Raw genomic sequence first — 14,070 nt, forward strand, 5'->3', positions numbered from 1 at the left:
TGAACGCTTGGATTTGTGAGTGTGTGTGTCTGCCAAACGTGCCACCCACTACACAAGTCCGTCATTTCCATCCGGCACGCGAACACAGCGATGCACTGCGGCACCCCCTCTTCCACTGGGTGACGATTTGTGGGCGAAAGGCTTGTTTGCTGTCGTGGCACAGGCACCCCCCCCCAGCTCGAGGGTGCGAGCCTGTTGCCTCTTTGCTACACTCCTGCCTCTTTGTCCCTCTCTTTCTCTCTCTCTGCGTGTGTGTGTGTGTGCCCATCTCTGCTGCCCTCGTAGCTTTCATGCACCAAGCCAACGGAGTGCTCGCAAGTCCTATATAGCCGTTGCTGCTGTTCAACGCACGCCCCCTCCCACTCCAAAACCAGATCCTCTGGCAGTCGAAAACTGAGCGGTAAAGCGCACCGAGCTACACGCCGCCGTGCCTGTGTGTCGACCCCCTTTTTATATACGGTGGCGTCCTTTTTCTTGCACAGGTTCTTCCGAAGGAGAAATGTTCTCTGCGAAGTACTATGACGATCCGTTCGACGACGACGACAATGATATTTGCTACGCCGAAGTTGTGTCGGACGGTGACGACGGCGGCGCCGCTGCCGACGCTCGGCCACGCTGCACCTTTGCTCCTTCCACGGTTGCCTTCACCTCGGCGTTGCGTCGCACAAGCGAAACAGCGAAGAGTGGGTGCGGCGCCAGTACAGAGATACCCCCCTCTACAGTGTACGGCTCGCGGAGCGGCAGCGGCCAAGCGGAAAATCTGGAGTACGAGGCACATATTGAGCTGCTCCGCGCTGAACTGAAGACAGCCAACGCAGAAAACAGCCGGCTGACGGCCTTTCAGAGCAAACTGGAGTCAAGCGTGCGCAGTTTATCTTTTGGAAAAGAGAATGCCGAGCGGCAGCTGCAACAAGAGAAGGAACGCAACCGCGTCTTGGCGGACAAGGTGTCGGCGTTAGAGGAGGAGCTGAAGCTGATGATGACACATGCCAGCTCTGCCGCGCACCACCGCGGTGCCACGTCCCTCGAGACGAGCAGTCTTCACGCCTCCGGAAGTCCTGAAGGGCCGCGCCCCGCAGCACCGCGAGCACAGCGACGCGACCCCAACACCCCTATGGGGCAGTTTATGGCATCCGACACGCCGTTGGAGCTTTCGCGTAGCCTCGAGCTGAGCCGGTCAACAGCACGGTACGCACCGCCAGTGGACGGCAGCCGCAGCTCCTACGCCCTGGAGCAGTTGCACCACGCGCAAGCAGCTTACGCTGCGTCTCGCGGAGGGCCGCATGAGCGGCAGGATGGATCGATGATGACAACAGCGTTGCCCCCTACAGGCCACACAAGCAATGAGCCACAGGGCGCGGCGCCGCCACCTAGCCGACAGACGCTGCGCAGTCAGCGGGGGGCCACCGCAGTGCACGAAACTATCGCAGCCCAGGAGCAGACCCGGAACCAGCAGGCTGCCGCAGTGCGGCAGCTGGAGGCGCAGCTACTCCAGCACTCGCAGCAGCGTGACGAACTGACGAAGCAGCTCGAGCGTCTCGAGCGCATACGCACCCGCACGGTGGCGGACCGCAAAAAGAAGGCGGTGGTCGAACGTCAGCTCGAGGATGAAGAAAAGGTCATTGGCCAAATCCGCCTCGAGCTGCGCTCGCGCTCTGCGCTAATGCGCTAGCAGTTCGTAGGGCACAACCCTGCCCGAAGCAGCACAACACCGCGAGCGCCATTGCCAGTGAACAAGCGCAGCGGGTGTTTGTTGTGAAGGTTGGCGCGCCTGACCCCCCATTCCCTCCACCCCCACGGCTGTCGATGTGAATGGGAATTCCAATGTCACTGCCTTTACGCACATTCCCCTAGCGAAAAACATGAGGCCAAAGAAATGCAAGAGAGCTGGGCAAACAAACCCGCACGTCGCCTTGCCCGTCGCGAACGCCCCATCCCCCCCCCTCTCCTCCCGCCCACGAACCCGCGGGCCCTTTTTCCAGCCCCCCTTCTCCCCACAACCCCACCCCTGCCACCCCCGGGAAAAGGGGGGCGGCGCCCGCGCGGCCTAGCCCCCCTGCCCCACGCCGCAGGCCGGGCAGGCGGCCCGCAAGGAACCCCCCCCCCGAGGCCCAAAAGGCTAACGCATCACGCGAAGCCCAAAAGAGCGGCGACCACACCAACGACACCCGCCGTGCGCGCGCCGCCAACGCGCGATGAAAAGAAAATAACCAGCGAAGCTGCCCTCACATTCGCTGGTAATAATGCTCTCAAACCTGGCATCTTGAAACGAAAGAGCGTGAGACACTCCGACCGCCGGTCGTGTACTCTAATGGTTGTGTATCAGTGCGCAGCGTCAAGCAGAACTACTCCGCATCCTCTTTAACTTTCCTTTTTCTCGCTCCTCCTCTCGAATCTATCTGTTCATGGCACAAGCACGCCTCTACTCCTGTAGGCTTGTCTCCGCTCCTACACACTCTGCAACCACAAAAGTGTCTTTTGCGCAAGGCGCCGTACGCACCACTGGCAATCATGAGTTTTGCCAAGGGCACTACCCCGAGAAAGAGCCCCGAATCGAAGCCGAGAAACGGTGACGAGAAGACCACGGATGTGACAAAGGAAGCTGTAAAGCGCAGCAGCTCAAGGGTACTGCACGTCTCTGTTACGGATGATACACAAATCGTGAGCATCCCTCGCGACCAAGAAGACGCGTTCGATGTCTGGGCTGTATACTCTCATGCAGTGTACGCAACCAAGAAGGAGCAACGCTTTCTTAAGCGATCTCTGCAATCGCGCATACACGAAAATATTGCCCAGTGTTCCAATCTGTTCCCCCTTATCGGCAACGACCAGGAGGGAAAGCAGTCTACCCCCACTGGTAACTCTGGCAGACGCATGGACGGGTCGTTTGTGTCCACGCTGCAAGCACAAGGCTACGGCAAAAACATTGCAGCGTGCGCCATGTGTGTGCTCTCAGTGTGGCCTTCCTTACCTATTAATAACCGACCCCCAATGTCTACAAAGGTCCAGAGATCATTCGAGGACTTGCAAGCTGGCACACACCTGTACGTTTTCAACGAAAAGCCGAACTCTCCACTACTCTGCGACACAGCACTGCGCCTCTTGCACAGCATCGACGGCGATGAGGTCAGTGTTACTATTTTCAACGCCACGGAGCGTAGTGTCATCGATGGGTACATTCCACTCTCGTTTGTTGTGTCGCTTTCTTTTGGATTGGAGCCAGTCGAGCGGGTGCGGCACCTGAAGAAGACCGGAACGATCACGTGCAGCAACGGCAACCAGACGACGGAAGAAACGAGTAAGCGAGCCTTCACGCTCCACTGCTCTGCACCTGAGCTGTTCTATGTCACTTTCATCGCAGAGACTCAGGAAGACTTCGACAAGTGGACTTGTGTCATCGATTACTTTGCTCTCCTCAACTCTTGCTATAGAACATACCTGCAGTCTCGCTAGTCTGAAAAAAGCCGGTTAAGTATTGTGTTTTGCATTCTTTCATCCTATACCATCTGCTCTCTTCCTTTGCAGCGTTCTCGTTATCGCTCCGTAGACTCCGAATCCGGTGCAAAGGACTTCCTGGCTCCAGTATCACCCTCAAAGAAGCGAAAAAGTAGCAGAAAGTGTTCCTCCTTTTCCTATGCTCAAGCGTTTCGCATGGCTGTTCATGCACTTCTACCGTAGATCCTGCTTTCGCTTGGTCCCATCACTCTACCGCCCTTAGTGCCTTTGAGTGGCTCATTGCTGCTAATCTGACTTTCTGATTCTAACCCTTCATCTGAAACACGCAAGAAAAGCCTGTAGGGCAAAGCGTATTACTACAGTTTTGCTGTCCTTCTACATTGCATGTACATGGACATTCATGTTTCTTTACTGAAGCGAACCAAGAGCAGTTGTTTCGATAATTATGGGCTCGTTGGTGCCTCTGGGGCTCCGCCTGAGCCTGATCGTATCCGCTGCTCGCATGGTTGTGTGACTACGTCGCTTCCATTTGAATCCCTGCATTTGCGGGTGCCCACAGCTTGGGATCTAGCGTCTTCTCATCTCACGCATGCTCTAACTCTTTTCCCTCGCTGTCTTCCCTGCGCGCTCTCTCCTCCGCTGTGAGTCCTTCTTCGTGCCTACTTCCCTTAGTTTTTCACAGGCGCATCCTACGTCATCGAATCCGTCATTTGCTTGCAGTCACTATGTCACTATACTCTGAAATTGTGTCTGACCAGCTACCGGCCGCCATCTCGGCAGTTAGGAGCCATCTTGCAAAATGGAGTCCCTCTCAACTGGCTCGAATTGTTTTCACTGAGTTCATCGCCTTCTTAAGGAAGTACTGGGCATGGGCCATGTACTTCATCATTCTCAGGAAGCTGTACCGCATCTTGAGTCGCACCAACAAGCGCTCCTCCAAACCAAATAGAATCAAGAGGTCTTCTGCCTCCGTTCCTGACAGCAACAACACCATCGCCGACTTGGTGTCTACTCCTTGCACAGTGGATGTCGCCTCTCTCACTGACACTGCCGAATATGTGCCATCGAAAAATCAGATGATCGTCGGCGATGGCGTCATCGTCATAAATCGTAATGACCGTTACGTCGAGGTGTACGAACGCAAGAACGTCGCGAAAGTAGGCAGTGTCGAGGCTGAGGTCAAAGCACTGCTCAAGGAGTTTGCGGCGCGTAACGACAAATGAGTGTGCTGTAGAGTGTGTCGACTCTTCGCGTTTCAAGTCACAAGCTATTTATCGCCTATCTTTTCCGTTGTCTTCTTGAAGAGTCACTGAGGAGTACACACGTGCTCTTTCTTCTTTTTGGTGTTTCCCTTTTGCTCATGTCCGTTTATATTTTTCTTGTCCAGCGTGCCCCCCAAAAAGAAAACAACTGCTTTCACGTTTCGCTTAGCCTTCCACCCACCTGAAGTCCGAATGGTGCGTTTCGTTCAGTAAACACTCCTAAACAAGATTTCTTCGTTGGTTCTCTTCTCTTTTACTCGGTGTGAAGGTCACGTGCTGTGCTCTCAGCCTTCTGAGCTGAATAAGAAGAAAGCTGGTATAACCAGGCGAGAGGCGCACAGAGCGCCAACTGTTTTTGCGAGCTGCCACTGTGGGCACCCCCTTAGTCGCTCCTCAGTCGTTTCGAGCTATGCCGACTAACCCACCTACCGCGGGTTACAGTTTTCCAAGAGCACCTCTCTTCTAAAGCGCTCATCCTTCGTTGTTGAAGGCGTCGCTTCACCCGGTCTGTTGGCGGCCCTCATCAACCTGCTTGACTTTCTTTGCCTTACTTCTTTCTGCCGCTACCGCCACAATTGCTGGCTTACAATAGATTTGTAAATTGTGCGTTGGCAGTACCATAGTTGGGCTGTGCTACTGCTCTCTTTTCGTCTGCAAGCAAAACGATGAGCCTAGACGATCGACGTATAGGAGGTGAGAGGGTCTCCACGTCGTTAGGCGGACCTTCAGGGGCTTCCGAAGACTTCAGCTCCTGCTCGATGAGCGAAGTGCTGTGGCACAGTCATTGGAAGGCGCGAAAGAATGGTTACGAGAGAGTGCAGAAGGATCCCATCAAGTACAAGAAGCTTCTTCTCGACAGCCTCAAGTATATTGCTAACGAAGGCAATGCAACGGTCCAGGAAGCTGCAATTGAGGCGCTTGTTATTGTTCTTTCCGAGTGCAATGACGCGGAGCGCAGTCAGCTCGCTGAAGGAACACTTCCCATCGTTGTGGAGAAAGGCATCACTGGACGGCCGAAAGCTGTACAGTTGAGCCAGCAGTTTATTTTTGCGCTTGTAGAGGCGGGTAGCGGAGCGGCCGTGTTTGCTGCCCTCCTCCCTGCATTAGCGCACAAGGCACCGAAGAACAGGCTAGCTGCAGCGCAAACAGCGACGTCGCTGGTCTCGGACTACGGGGTGCAACACTTTCCCCTCAAAGAAATCCTGAAGGCTATGCAGCCGCTGTTCAACGATGCGAATGCTCAAGTCCGGAAAGAGGCAATTGCGTTGTGCTGCCAGTGCTATCGGTACATTGGCGCTAACATCAGGGGCTTCCTCACGGACTTACGAGAGGTTCAGCTACAAGAGCTTCAGAAGCAGTTCGAGAGCCTTAAAGTGGGCGAGAGGCCCCCGAAGATGATTAAGGGCGCTGAAGGATCGAGTAGCGACGGCAAGGACGGTAAGAACTCTCTTGCAGTGGCCAAGCCGATAGGATCTCTCACTGGTGAGGATACCGCTGCCGTTGTTGACGATGCCGGCTTCGAGCTTCTAGAGGAGTCTCTGATTATACCACGCCTCCCGAAAAAATTTTTCCGCGTCGTACTAGACAAGGAGACAACGTGGCAGGACCGCGTCGAGTACGTGAACGAGCACCTTGTGCCTCTCCTAGCTGCGCCTCGATTCCGTGCAAAGGACAACTACCATGAGCTTGCAAGCATGATAAAGGAATACCTAGTGGATCCACAGGCGCCACTGATGCTGCTTGGCTTCAAAATGGTGCAGGACTGTGCCCGCGGGCTGCGCAGCAACTTTGGCCCTCACGCTAGGCTTTTTGTTGCACCATTGCTCGGCAAAATGAAGGACAAGAAGGTGAGCGTGCAGCTTCATGTGATGAAGACGTTAGAGGACTTGATCTGCTTCAACTGCATCTCGATGGATCAGTGCAACGACGATTTTGACCAGGCGCTGCAGAGCAAGAACCCAACGCAGCGCACGGTCCTGCTGAACTATCTCATCCGTATGGTGGACACCCTCGGTGATCGCAGCCGCTACGTCAAGCTGGGGCGTTCAATAGCGATGCTGATGCGCGCCGTCAACGACGAGAAGGCGTCGATTCGCGATGTGGCGTACGTGCTGCTTGACAGACTTATCCGAGCCTTTGGTGAAGCCCAGTACAAGAGTGTCCTCGAACGCTTAGATGAGAACCAGCGTCATAACATGGCCGCCGCAGTCGCTCGCGGTGCGCCGACTGTAGGACCGCGCTCTGTCGCATCGCGGCAGGCCTCGGACCTCTCTATATCACAGAGCGGCGGCACCAGCGGCACGACTCCATTCAACTCACCTGCCAAAAAGATACCTCGTGTTGAGGACTTGTCCGCGGCGACGGTAGCGCTGGCGCCACCGCCACAAACGAGCATCACATCTGCACCCTGCGCGACGGTTGTCGCACGGCGTATCTCTGCCTTTGTCAGGGAGGACGGTGCTGACGCCGACGCAGAGCCGCGCGGGACGCTGGCTCTGGAGCCACCTCGAACCTCGTCGCTGCTGCGCAAGTCTGCGCCATCCCATGCGTCCGGCACGGAGCAGCTGTCTGTTGCGGGGAGTTGTGTTGCTGCCACGCACGGCAGCGGTGCCGATCAGAGCAGCACCAGAACTACCGCGGACGACTCCATTGCCCTGGAGTCGCTGCTCCCGTCGAAGATGGAGTCTCTGACGATGATATTGGGGATGCTGAACGGTGATAACACGGTGCTTGATATGGTGCGCTCGCGCGAGTGGGCGCGGCGGCAGGAGGGCATGAACAAGCTTCTTTTAATGGTGCAGCAGTGGTCACCGGCGCAGACTACACGTGCCATGGACTACTTAGTGGTGTATATCCGAGCACACCCCTCCTTCCGCGAGCCGACTTTTCAAGTTTTCACCCTAATCACGCAGGTCTTTCAGGTGGCTCTGGCGAAGGCAGTGACGTTGACCATGGCAGCTGGCTATGCCATTGTGTCTGGCTTCACATCGCGTTTTGCAGAGCCCAAGAACAAGCCTTTGGTGCGCGAGGTGTGCGGCCTTGCTGCCCGCAAACTTGGCCAGCGCTTTGTGGTGCGCCACATATTGGACACGGCAGCTATGATCAAGACACCAAAGCTGCTGCAGGAGGTGTGCGAGTACGTACGGGAGGCGGTGCAGCATCAACCAGACAGTGAGGAGGCTGAGCGAGATGCAGTGGATGCCAGAGGGGCGCTACATTTTGTCAAGACGGTGTGCTCCGACTTCAACAACGCCGGCGTGCGACAGGAGGCAGCGTTGCTCCTCGTTGCCCTGCGTCGTTCACCGCAGGCGTCAGTCGCAGCGGTGGAGAGGTGTGTGGCGTCACTGCAGCCGCCGCTGCCCGCCCTGTACGAGCGAGAGCTGAACCGTTCGGTGGGCGTGGCCACGATCGCTGGGCCATTAGCCCCCGCAAGAGCGTCAGTGGCGCTCCCTGCTGGTGCACCGGCCCCTGGTGCAGCTGTGCCGACGCCGCCGTCTCCTACCCAGAAGCGAGCGCGCGCGGTGAGCCAGTTATCCGTTCCCGGGACGCGCGCGAGTGTCCTGGCACCGTCATCACCGAGCCGCCCATCAGTGCACCGGCGCTCGCTTAGTGACACTGAGGCATCTCCAAACTTTCCCCATCGTACGTCCTCTCCCGGAGGCACAGGTGTGGCAACGCGCCTTACCAGTGAGCGTACTAGCTCCTTGAGACCATTGCCACGCAATAGCTGCTCTGCCAGCGCGGCGACGCCAGGAGGTCTCCGGCCCATCCTGCACGAGATCACCTCCGGCAAGGACTGGCGTGATCGACTGAATGGTGTCCGGCGCGCCGAGGCTTTTGTGGCAGAAGCAGCACGACCGCTTCCAGGCCACTGCGCCGTAGCGCTGCTCAAGGCTCTGCAAGGTCGCTTCGAGGAGGCCAACAAGAACATTATCGTGGATGTGCTGCGCTTCATTCCCGTAGTGGTCAATGCCGCCGAGCCAGAGGAGTGTCGTGCCGCGCTGCGGCAGCTGACCCCCGGCGTGCTGGCAATGCTAGGAGACCAGAAGGCCGCCTTGCGTGAAGAGGCGCGCAACGTGGCGTTCTTCGCCATGAACGTTGTGGGTCTCGAATCTCTCCTGCCACTACTACAGCGGCCGTTGTCATCGGACTCAAACGTGTGTCGGCAGAACGTTCTGGAGATGATGATCAGTGGATTCGAGCAGCTCCCGGCGGATGCAACACTGCCGCGCGTCGGGATGCAGCTGCTCACGCCGGCTGTGATAGCCTCCATCATGGACCGCCTGCTTGACGTCCGTCTGGTCGCGGAGCAGGTGCTGGGCTGGATGTTAGGCGTTGTCGGTGAAGACGTAGTCATGCATAGCGTGCAGCAGCTCAAGCCAGCGGAACAGCAGGCAGTGATGCCGGCAGTGGAGCGTCAAATTGAGCACCGGCGACGCCAAGCACAAGAGGGGCGGCCGGAGGGGCAGCAGGATCAGCTGCCGTCAACCGCGAAGTCTGGCGAACCCTTCTCGAAAGTCACAAACGACCTTCTCGACAACGAGGAGAGTCGCCGCACGACACCGCGACGGGCTACGCCGCGGGCAAGCAGCCCCGCCACCCCACGCGTGGCCAACGGCGGCACCACGACACCGCGTCGCCTGTCGGCTGCTCACATCCCATACGATGCGCGCTCAGCTATCAGCGCCACGCGACAGAACGGTAACCGTGCCGGCACACCGACACTGGAGCTTGCGCCGAAAACCCGACCAGTGCACAAGGAGGCTGCGAGTGTCACGGCGGCGCCGTCGGCACCCTCGACCGCTGCGTGTGAAGGCGGAGAAGCGATGCCAGCGCCGGCATCTTCCAATGGGCCGGCCGCAAGAGCCTCGGCGCACCCGAGTCCTCCGTCTGCCGCGTCGAAGGCGGCCGCTGCCGCAAAGGCGTCGCAGCCTTCAAACGCGTCGCGCACCCCGACTACGTCCACCGACATCTCGCCCGTCGCCGACGGCAACGAGGAACTGTACACAATACGTGAAATCCTTGTCGGGCTGCGGTCGGCCACCTCCGACGTTGCGCTGGCGATGTGCAAGGACTTTTGCCGCCACCTGCGCGCCGGCGTCGACTGCGGCACTCCTGAGGTGGTCCAGGTGATGGTGGAGCGTTTGTACGAGAACACGCAGACCTTTGACAGGGACTTGGCTCAAGCGTTGATCGACTGCCTGGCCGCAATGTTCATGATCCCGCGCTGCGCGATGCGCTGTCATAGTCAGCTGCTGTTTCGCATGATGGGTGCCTTCTTTGACTGCCTGCTGTCGGAGAAGTTCTCGCTGCACGAGCCGGTCATCAAAGCCTTGAACGTTATGACACTGAAACTGCTGGAGGGCTGCCCGGCTAACGACGTGTTCACCGCGCTGCTGTCCCGACTGACCACCTACTCCACCATCTACCTTTCCACTGGCCAGAAGGCCGATCTGAAGTTCCTTCAGGTGACAGTGAAATGCGCGATGAGAGTAGACTTGACCAAGGTGAGCGCTGACACCGTCATTCTATGCTGCCACGAGTACTTGCTGCAGCACCCGCCAAGTGCGTTTCGAAACTTGGACGACTTGCCGATCCGGACGGTGAAGACAGTCTTACAGACAACGACAAAGCGTCTCGGGGCATCGCTCCTGACCACAGCCGAGACGCTTGTAGGACCACAGAATCTCGTCACGCACTTTATTCGCGCCTGCCTCGAGTTGCGCAACAAGGCCGCCAAGGAAAGGGGGCAGAATGAGCAGCAGGCGATCGAGGTGAGCCGACACGAGCAGCGGGCGAGCCAGTCGCCGGCCCCTCTTCCGGCAAAAGAGAAGACCTGCTCCCCGCCAACGCCGCCGAACAATACCGTGGCTTCCACTACTGTTACTAGTACTGCCGCCGCTGCCGCCGCCAGAGCTGCTGCTCCTGGCACAACCGCGACCGCTGCCACTGCCTCGGTCACCCCTAGCAGGGGCACTGTCACACCGTCGTGGCGAAAGAAGCGCGTGAGTCACCACGCTGACCCCAACGCGACTCCGGCATCCTCCCTCGACGCAACGACGGTGGCTTCTCCTGGCGCCTCTTGTGGGGGTTCGTTTTCGCCGTCCGCGCCGGCGTGTTCGGTGCGCGCCCCCTTGAAAGCGCATTCAGGGCTACAGGTTGCCGCTGCCGCCGGTCAGAGTGCGCCAGAGAGCGCTACAGCAAACTCGTCCATAGTAGTCGCTTCGTCGAAGGTGACGCCGCGGGGTGAGCTAAACGGGCCCGTATCTTCCAGTCAAGCGAATGCGCCGACAGCGTCCCCGAGAGACATCAAGAAGGACCTGACAGAGGTCTTTGCCCACATCCGCAACCACGTCACTTCGAGCAGCGGAATCGATGAGCTCTACTCATTCCTGAAGGATGTACCACCGAGCAGTTTTGAGGAAGCGTTTCGCGTGCAGTTCAATCGCTGTTCGGAAGCGTTCCGGCTGTACATTAAGCGAAAGCTCGAGCGCAAGGTCGAGGAAGACACCACCAAGCCTGCGAGCTTCAAGCTGCCGGCGGTGATCCAGCATCTGTCTTAGCTCCTTTCATCGTTGTTCTCTTTAGCATCCTCGCCTTTCCTCCTGCGTTTAGAGTGGCATAAGCTTTCGTGCCGGCTGCCGCACTCCGTGGTAGGTGCAGTGTGGCTGTGCACTGTGCTGCATGTTCCTCCTCGGTTCTTGCGCGCATGTGTGCCTCTGTTCCTTACTTCCCCCCTGCCTGCGCCACTCTGGCCTCGCTGTCACCACATCTTTTCGCCCTCCCACAAAATCGGTGCACTCTGCATCCGCCCTTTTCTTTTCCTTCTCACTGGCCCGATGACGGGGCACACACCCGTCAGCGCGTCGTATCCTCAGGGCCTAGTGCACCCCGACTCTGTGTGGACAGGAAGCCAGGCGAGCCACCCCTATCTCTGCCAATGCCGAGCTACCAAGTGCTTATGGCGTAGGGCGTGGTGAGAGTGATGCATCGCTGCTGATGTTGGAGGCCAGGTCCTGGATGACGTTGCGCCGGAGCGGCCTGCGATAGTGGACACGTGTGCACCATCTACGTGATGGGCAGAGTGCCAGCGTGGCTTGGGCGTACCTCACCCGGCCCTCGCACTGCCCACTGGTGTGGGGAGCCTGCGCCACGGCGAGGGGGATGCACCAGGGGTGGCGACTGGCATGATGCGTGCGGCTGTGAGGCGGCCTGTGGAGTGTGAGACGGCTAGAGCTTGATGCAGAGGCCATATGCAGATGACTAACTCGGCGCACAGCTCTAAAGCATGTGTCTCAGGCTGCCTCGCACGGTGTGACGGGCCTGTGGCAGGGCCGGGGGCGGCGTGGGGTGTGGCTCATGCTCTGTGGTGGAGAATGGACAGGCTGAAAGAGAAAAAAAGATATATACGTAAAAGCACCGAAATAACTCTTTACGGGGCTGCTGTCTGTACGTGATCTAGAATGCATCGTTGTGCACACACGCACACACACACACACACACGCACATACATACATACATATATATATATATGTATATGTATGTATACATCTCTCTCTCTCCACATTGTTCTCTTTTTAGTTGTGTTGCATGTCTGCATCTCTCTCTCTCTCTCTCTCTTTTTGCGTTGCCTTTTTGTGTTTGCTCTGCCTCTTCTTCCCTCCATCACGCAATGAAGCATTCATCGTGGTGCTCCCCTCCTTTGTTGGTCGCGATTTCCTCGTCCTAGGGTAGGCTGCCCTGCGTCGTTTTTCTTTTCGCCGCCGGATGCCGCGTTGAGCCTACAGCGAAAAGCCCCCTCCTCCTCATCCTCCTCTTCCCCTCTGTGCCTTCCGTTCATGTTGAGAGACACACTGGGTGTCCTTTCAAAGCCATGCGTCGGTGTGTTTGACGCCGGCCGACGCATCTCCCCATCTTCGCCCCCTCTTTTTGTTGTCTTTTATGTTACTCTCTTCGCTTTCTTTTTTTTTTTAAGTGGTACGGTGAGGTGCGCGAGGGGGAGCGCAGAAGAAGGGCGGGGGAGGGGTTCATGCTTGTGGGTCTGAATCCAGTTGTGCAGATCCTACACACAGGAATAGGGATGACGTGTGTTTCCCCGTTTCCCGTCTCCGTTCTTTAGGGTGATCCCGGTCATGGATGCGCTTTTGCTCGTTGTCGTGGTTGTGGCTGTCCGCCCATTTGTGGGCTTCATCATGCAGCCACGGTGTTCGTGTGGGCGCCTTGGCCAGGCCCGCATTACAGTACCAGGAGATGCCGCCCTCTCTCTCGCCCCTTTTTTTTCTCACCTGAAATCGACGCGTCACTTAGAGAGGGGGCGTGAGCATACGGGTGCGCATGCGTGTCCATGCGTTTTTTTTTGTTGGAGAAGGAAAACAAGAGGGCGCATGCAGCGCGCGTCGGGTACCGTCAAACGTGTTGAAACGGCTGTTTTCTCTTTTTCTGCGTTTTTCAGTCCTCGCCACACCCCGCCCCCTGTGCAGAGGCTCGCCAGCATCAGCACACATACCTGCACGAAGATAGAGGAGAGAGAGATCGTGGTGCGCTCTTTCTCTACTTAGTTCCGTGGTGGAGAGCTCTTCAGTTCTTCGTTTTTGGTTTGGTATTGTGTGCTTGTTTTTGTACAGCGTCTTGTCGCTCCCTCTTTCTCATCTCTCCGTCGCACACACATACACACACGCATACACCCGGGTGATTTCCTCAAGTAGAAAAGAGAGATAAAGCGCATCGTTCCCCTTCCCTTCGCCCTTTCTCTCTCTTCCGTGGGGGTGGCCATTGAGTGCAATGCTGCGGCTCCGCCATGTGCATGCGTGACAGAAACGTGTGCTTGTGTGGATGAGCTGCAATTCACGCCTGCACTTGCTATAACATTTTGCAGAGCGTTGATGGAAAGCACAGGGACGGGTCGCCTTCCGAGGCTGTAGAAGGAAGGCAGTCAACCTGTTTTCGTAAGCAGGGCGAAACGTTCTGTCATCGCAGCTTTCGCTGGCTGTCTTTCCATACCAGCGCGAGGTGCAGCCACTACTTACATTTCTGTCGTATGCCTTTTCATCCTTCCCGTCGCTCTTTTCCCTGTCCTTGTGCCTGCCCTGCGCGCGCCTGAATCGACATCCTTCACTTCTCCTCCCTCTCCTCCCTCCGACTAAAAAACCGCAACAAACAAACAAACCCACACGTACTTTCACGTGCAGGCGTGGACTCTTCATTGCTCCATAGCGGGCACCTTCGCACAAACCAACGCATCCAGGCGATTTCTTCCCTCCGGAATGGTGCCACGACTGCCTTGTCATTGTTGTGCGCGTGGGCAAGTACTGGATATCCATCATGCACGCCATCACCGCGCCAATGCTGCTGC

At 57.4% G+C, this 14,070-nt stretch overlaps 4 protein-coding genes across 4 annotated transcripts; all 4 read left to right on the top strand.

The window, feature by feature from the left end:
* Positions 1-499: 499 nt before the first annotated feature.
* LMJF_30_1730 (conserved hypothetical protein) lies at positions 500-1,672 on the top strand (the record flags this gene model as incomplete). The annotated part of the gene is made up of 1 exon (XM_001684725.1): positions 500-1,672. One exon carries the CDS (start codon positions 500-502, stop codon positions 1,670-1,672), a length of 1,173 nt encoding a protein of 390 aa, XP_001684777.1.
* An 839-nt stretch (positions 1,673-2,511) lies between these two features.
* Positions 2,512-3,453, top strand: LMJF_30_1740 (hypothetical protein; the record flags this gene model as incomplete). The annotated part of the gene is made up of 1 exon (XM_001684726.1): positions 2,512-3,453. The coding sequence occupies one exon, from the start codon at positions 2,512-2,514 to the stop codon at positions 3,451-3,453; it is 942 nt and encodes a 313-aa protein (XP_001684778.1).
* A 728-nt stretch (positions 3,454-4,181) lies between these two features.
* LMJF_30_1750 (hypothetical protein) lies at positions 4,182-4,679 on the top strand (the record flags this gene model as incomplete). Its single annotated transcript, XM_001684727.1, has 1 exon — positions 4,182-4,679. The coding sequence occupies one exon, from the start codon at positions 4,182-4,184 to the stop codon at positions 4,677-4,679; it is 498 nt and encodes a 165-aa protein (XP_001684779.1).
* A 797-nt stretch (positions 4,680-5,476) lies between these two features.
* On the top strand, positions 5,477-11,281 carry LMJF_30_1760 (conserved hypothetical protein; the record flags this gene model as incomplete). The annotated part of the gene is made up of 1 exon (XM_001684728.1): positions 5,477-11,281. The coding sequence occupies one exon, from the start codon at positions 5,477-5,479 to the stop codon at positions 11,279-11,281; it is 5,805 nt and encodes a 1,934-aa protein (XP_001684780.1).
* Between the last annotated feature and the right edge of the window lie 2,789 nt (positions 11,282-14,070).

The sequence above is a fragment of the Leishmania major genome, chromosome 30 (genome assembly GCF_000002725.2).
Source record: "Leishmania major strain Friedlin complete genome, chromosome 30".
Lineage (NCBI taxonomy): Eukaryota > Euglenozoa > Kinetoplastea > Trypanosomatida > Trypanosomatidae > Leishmania > Leishmania major.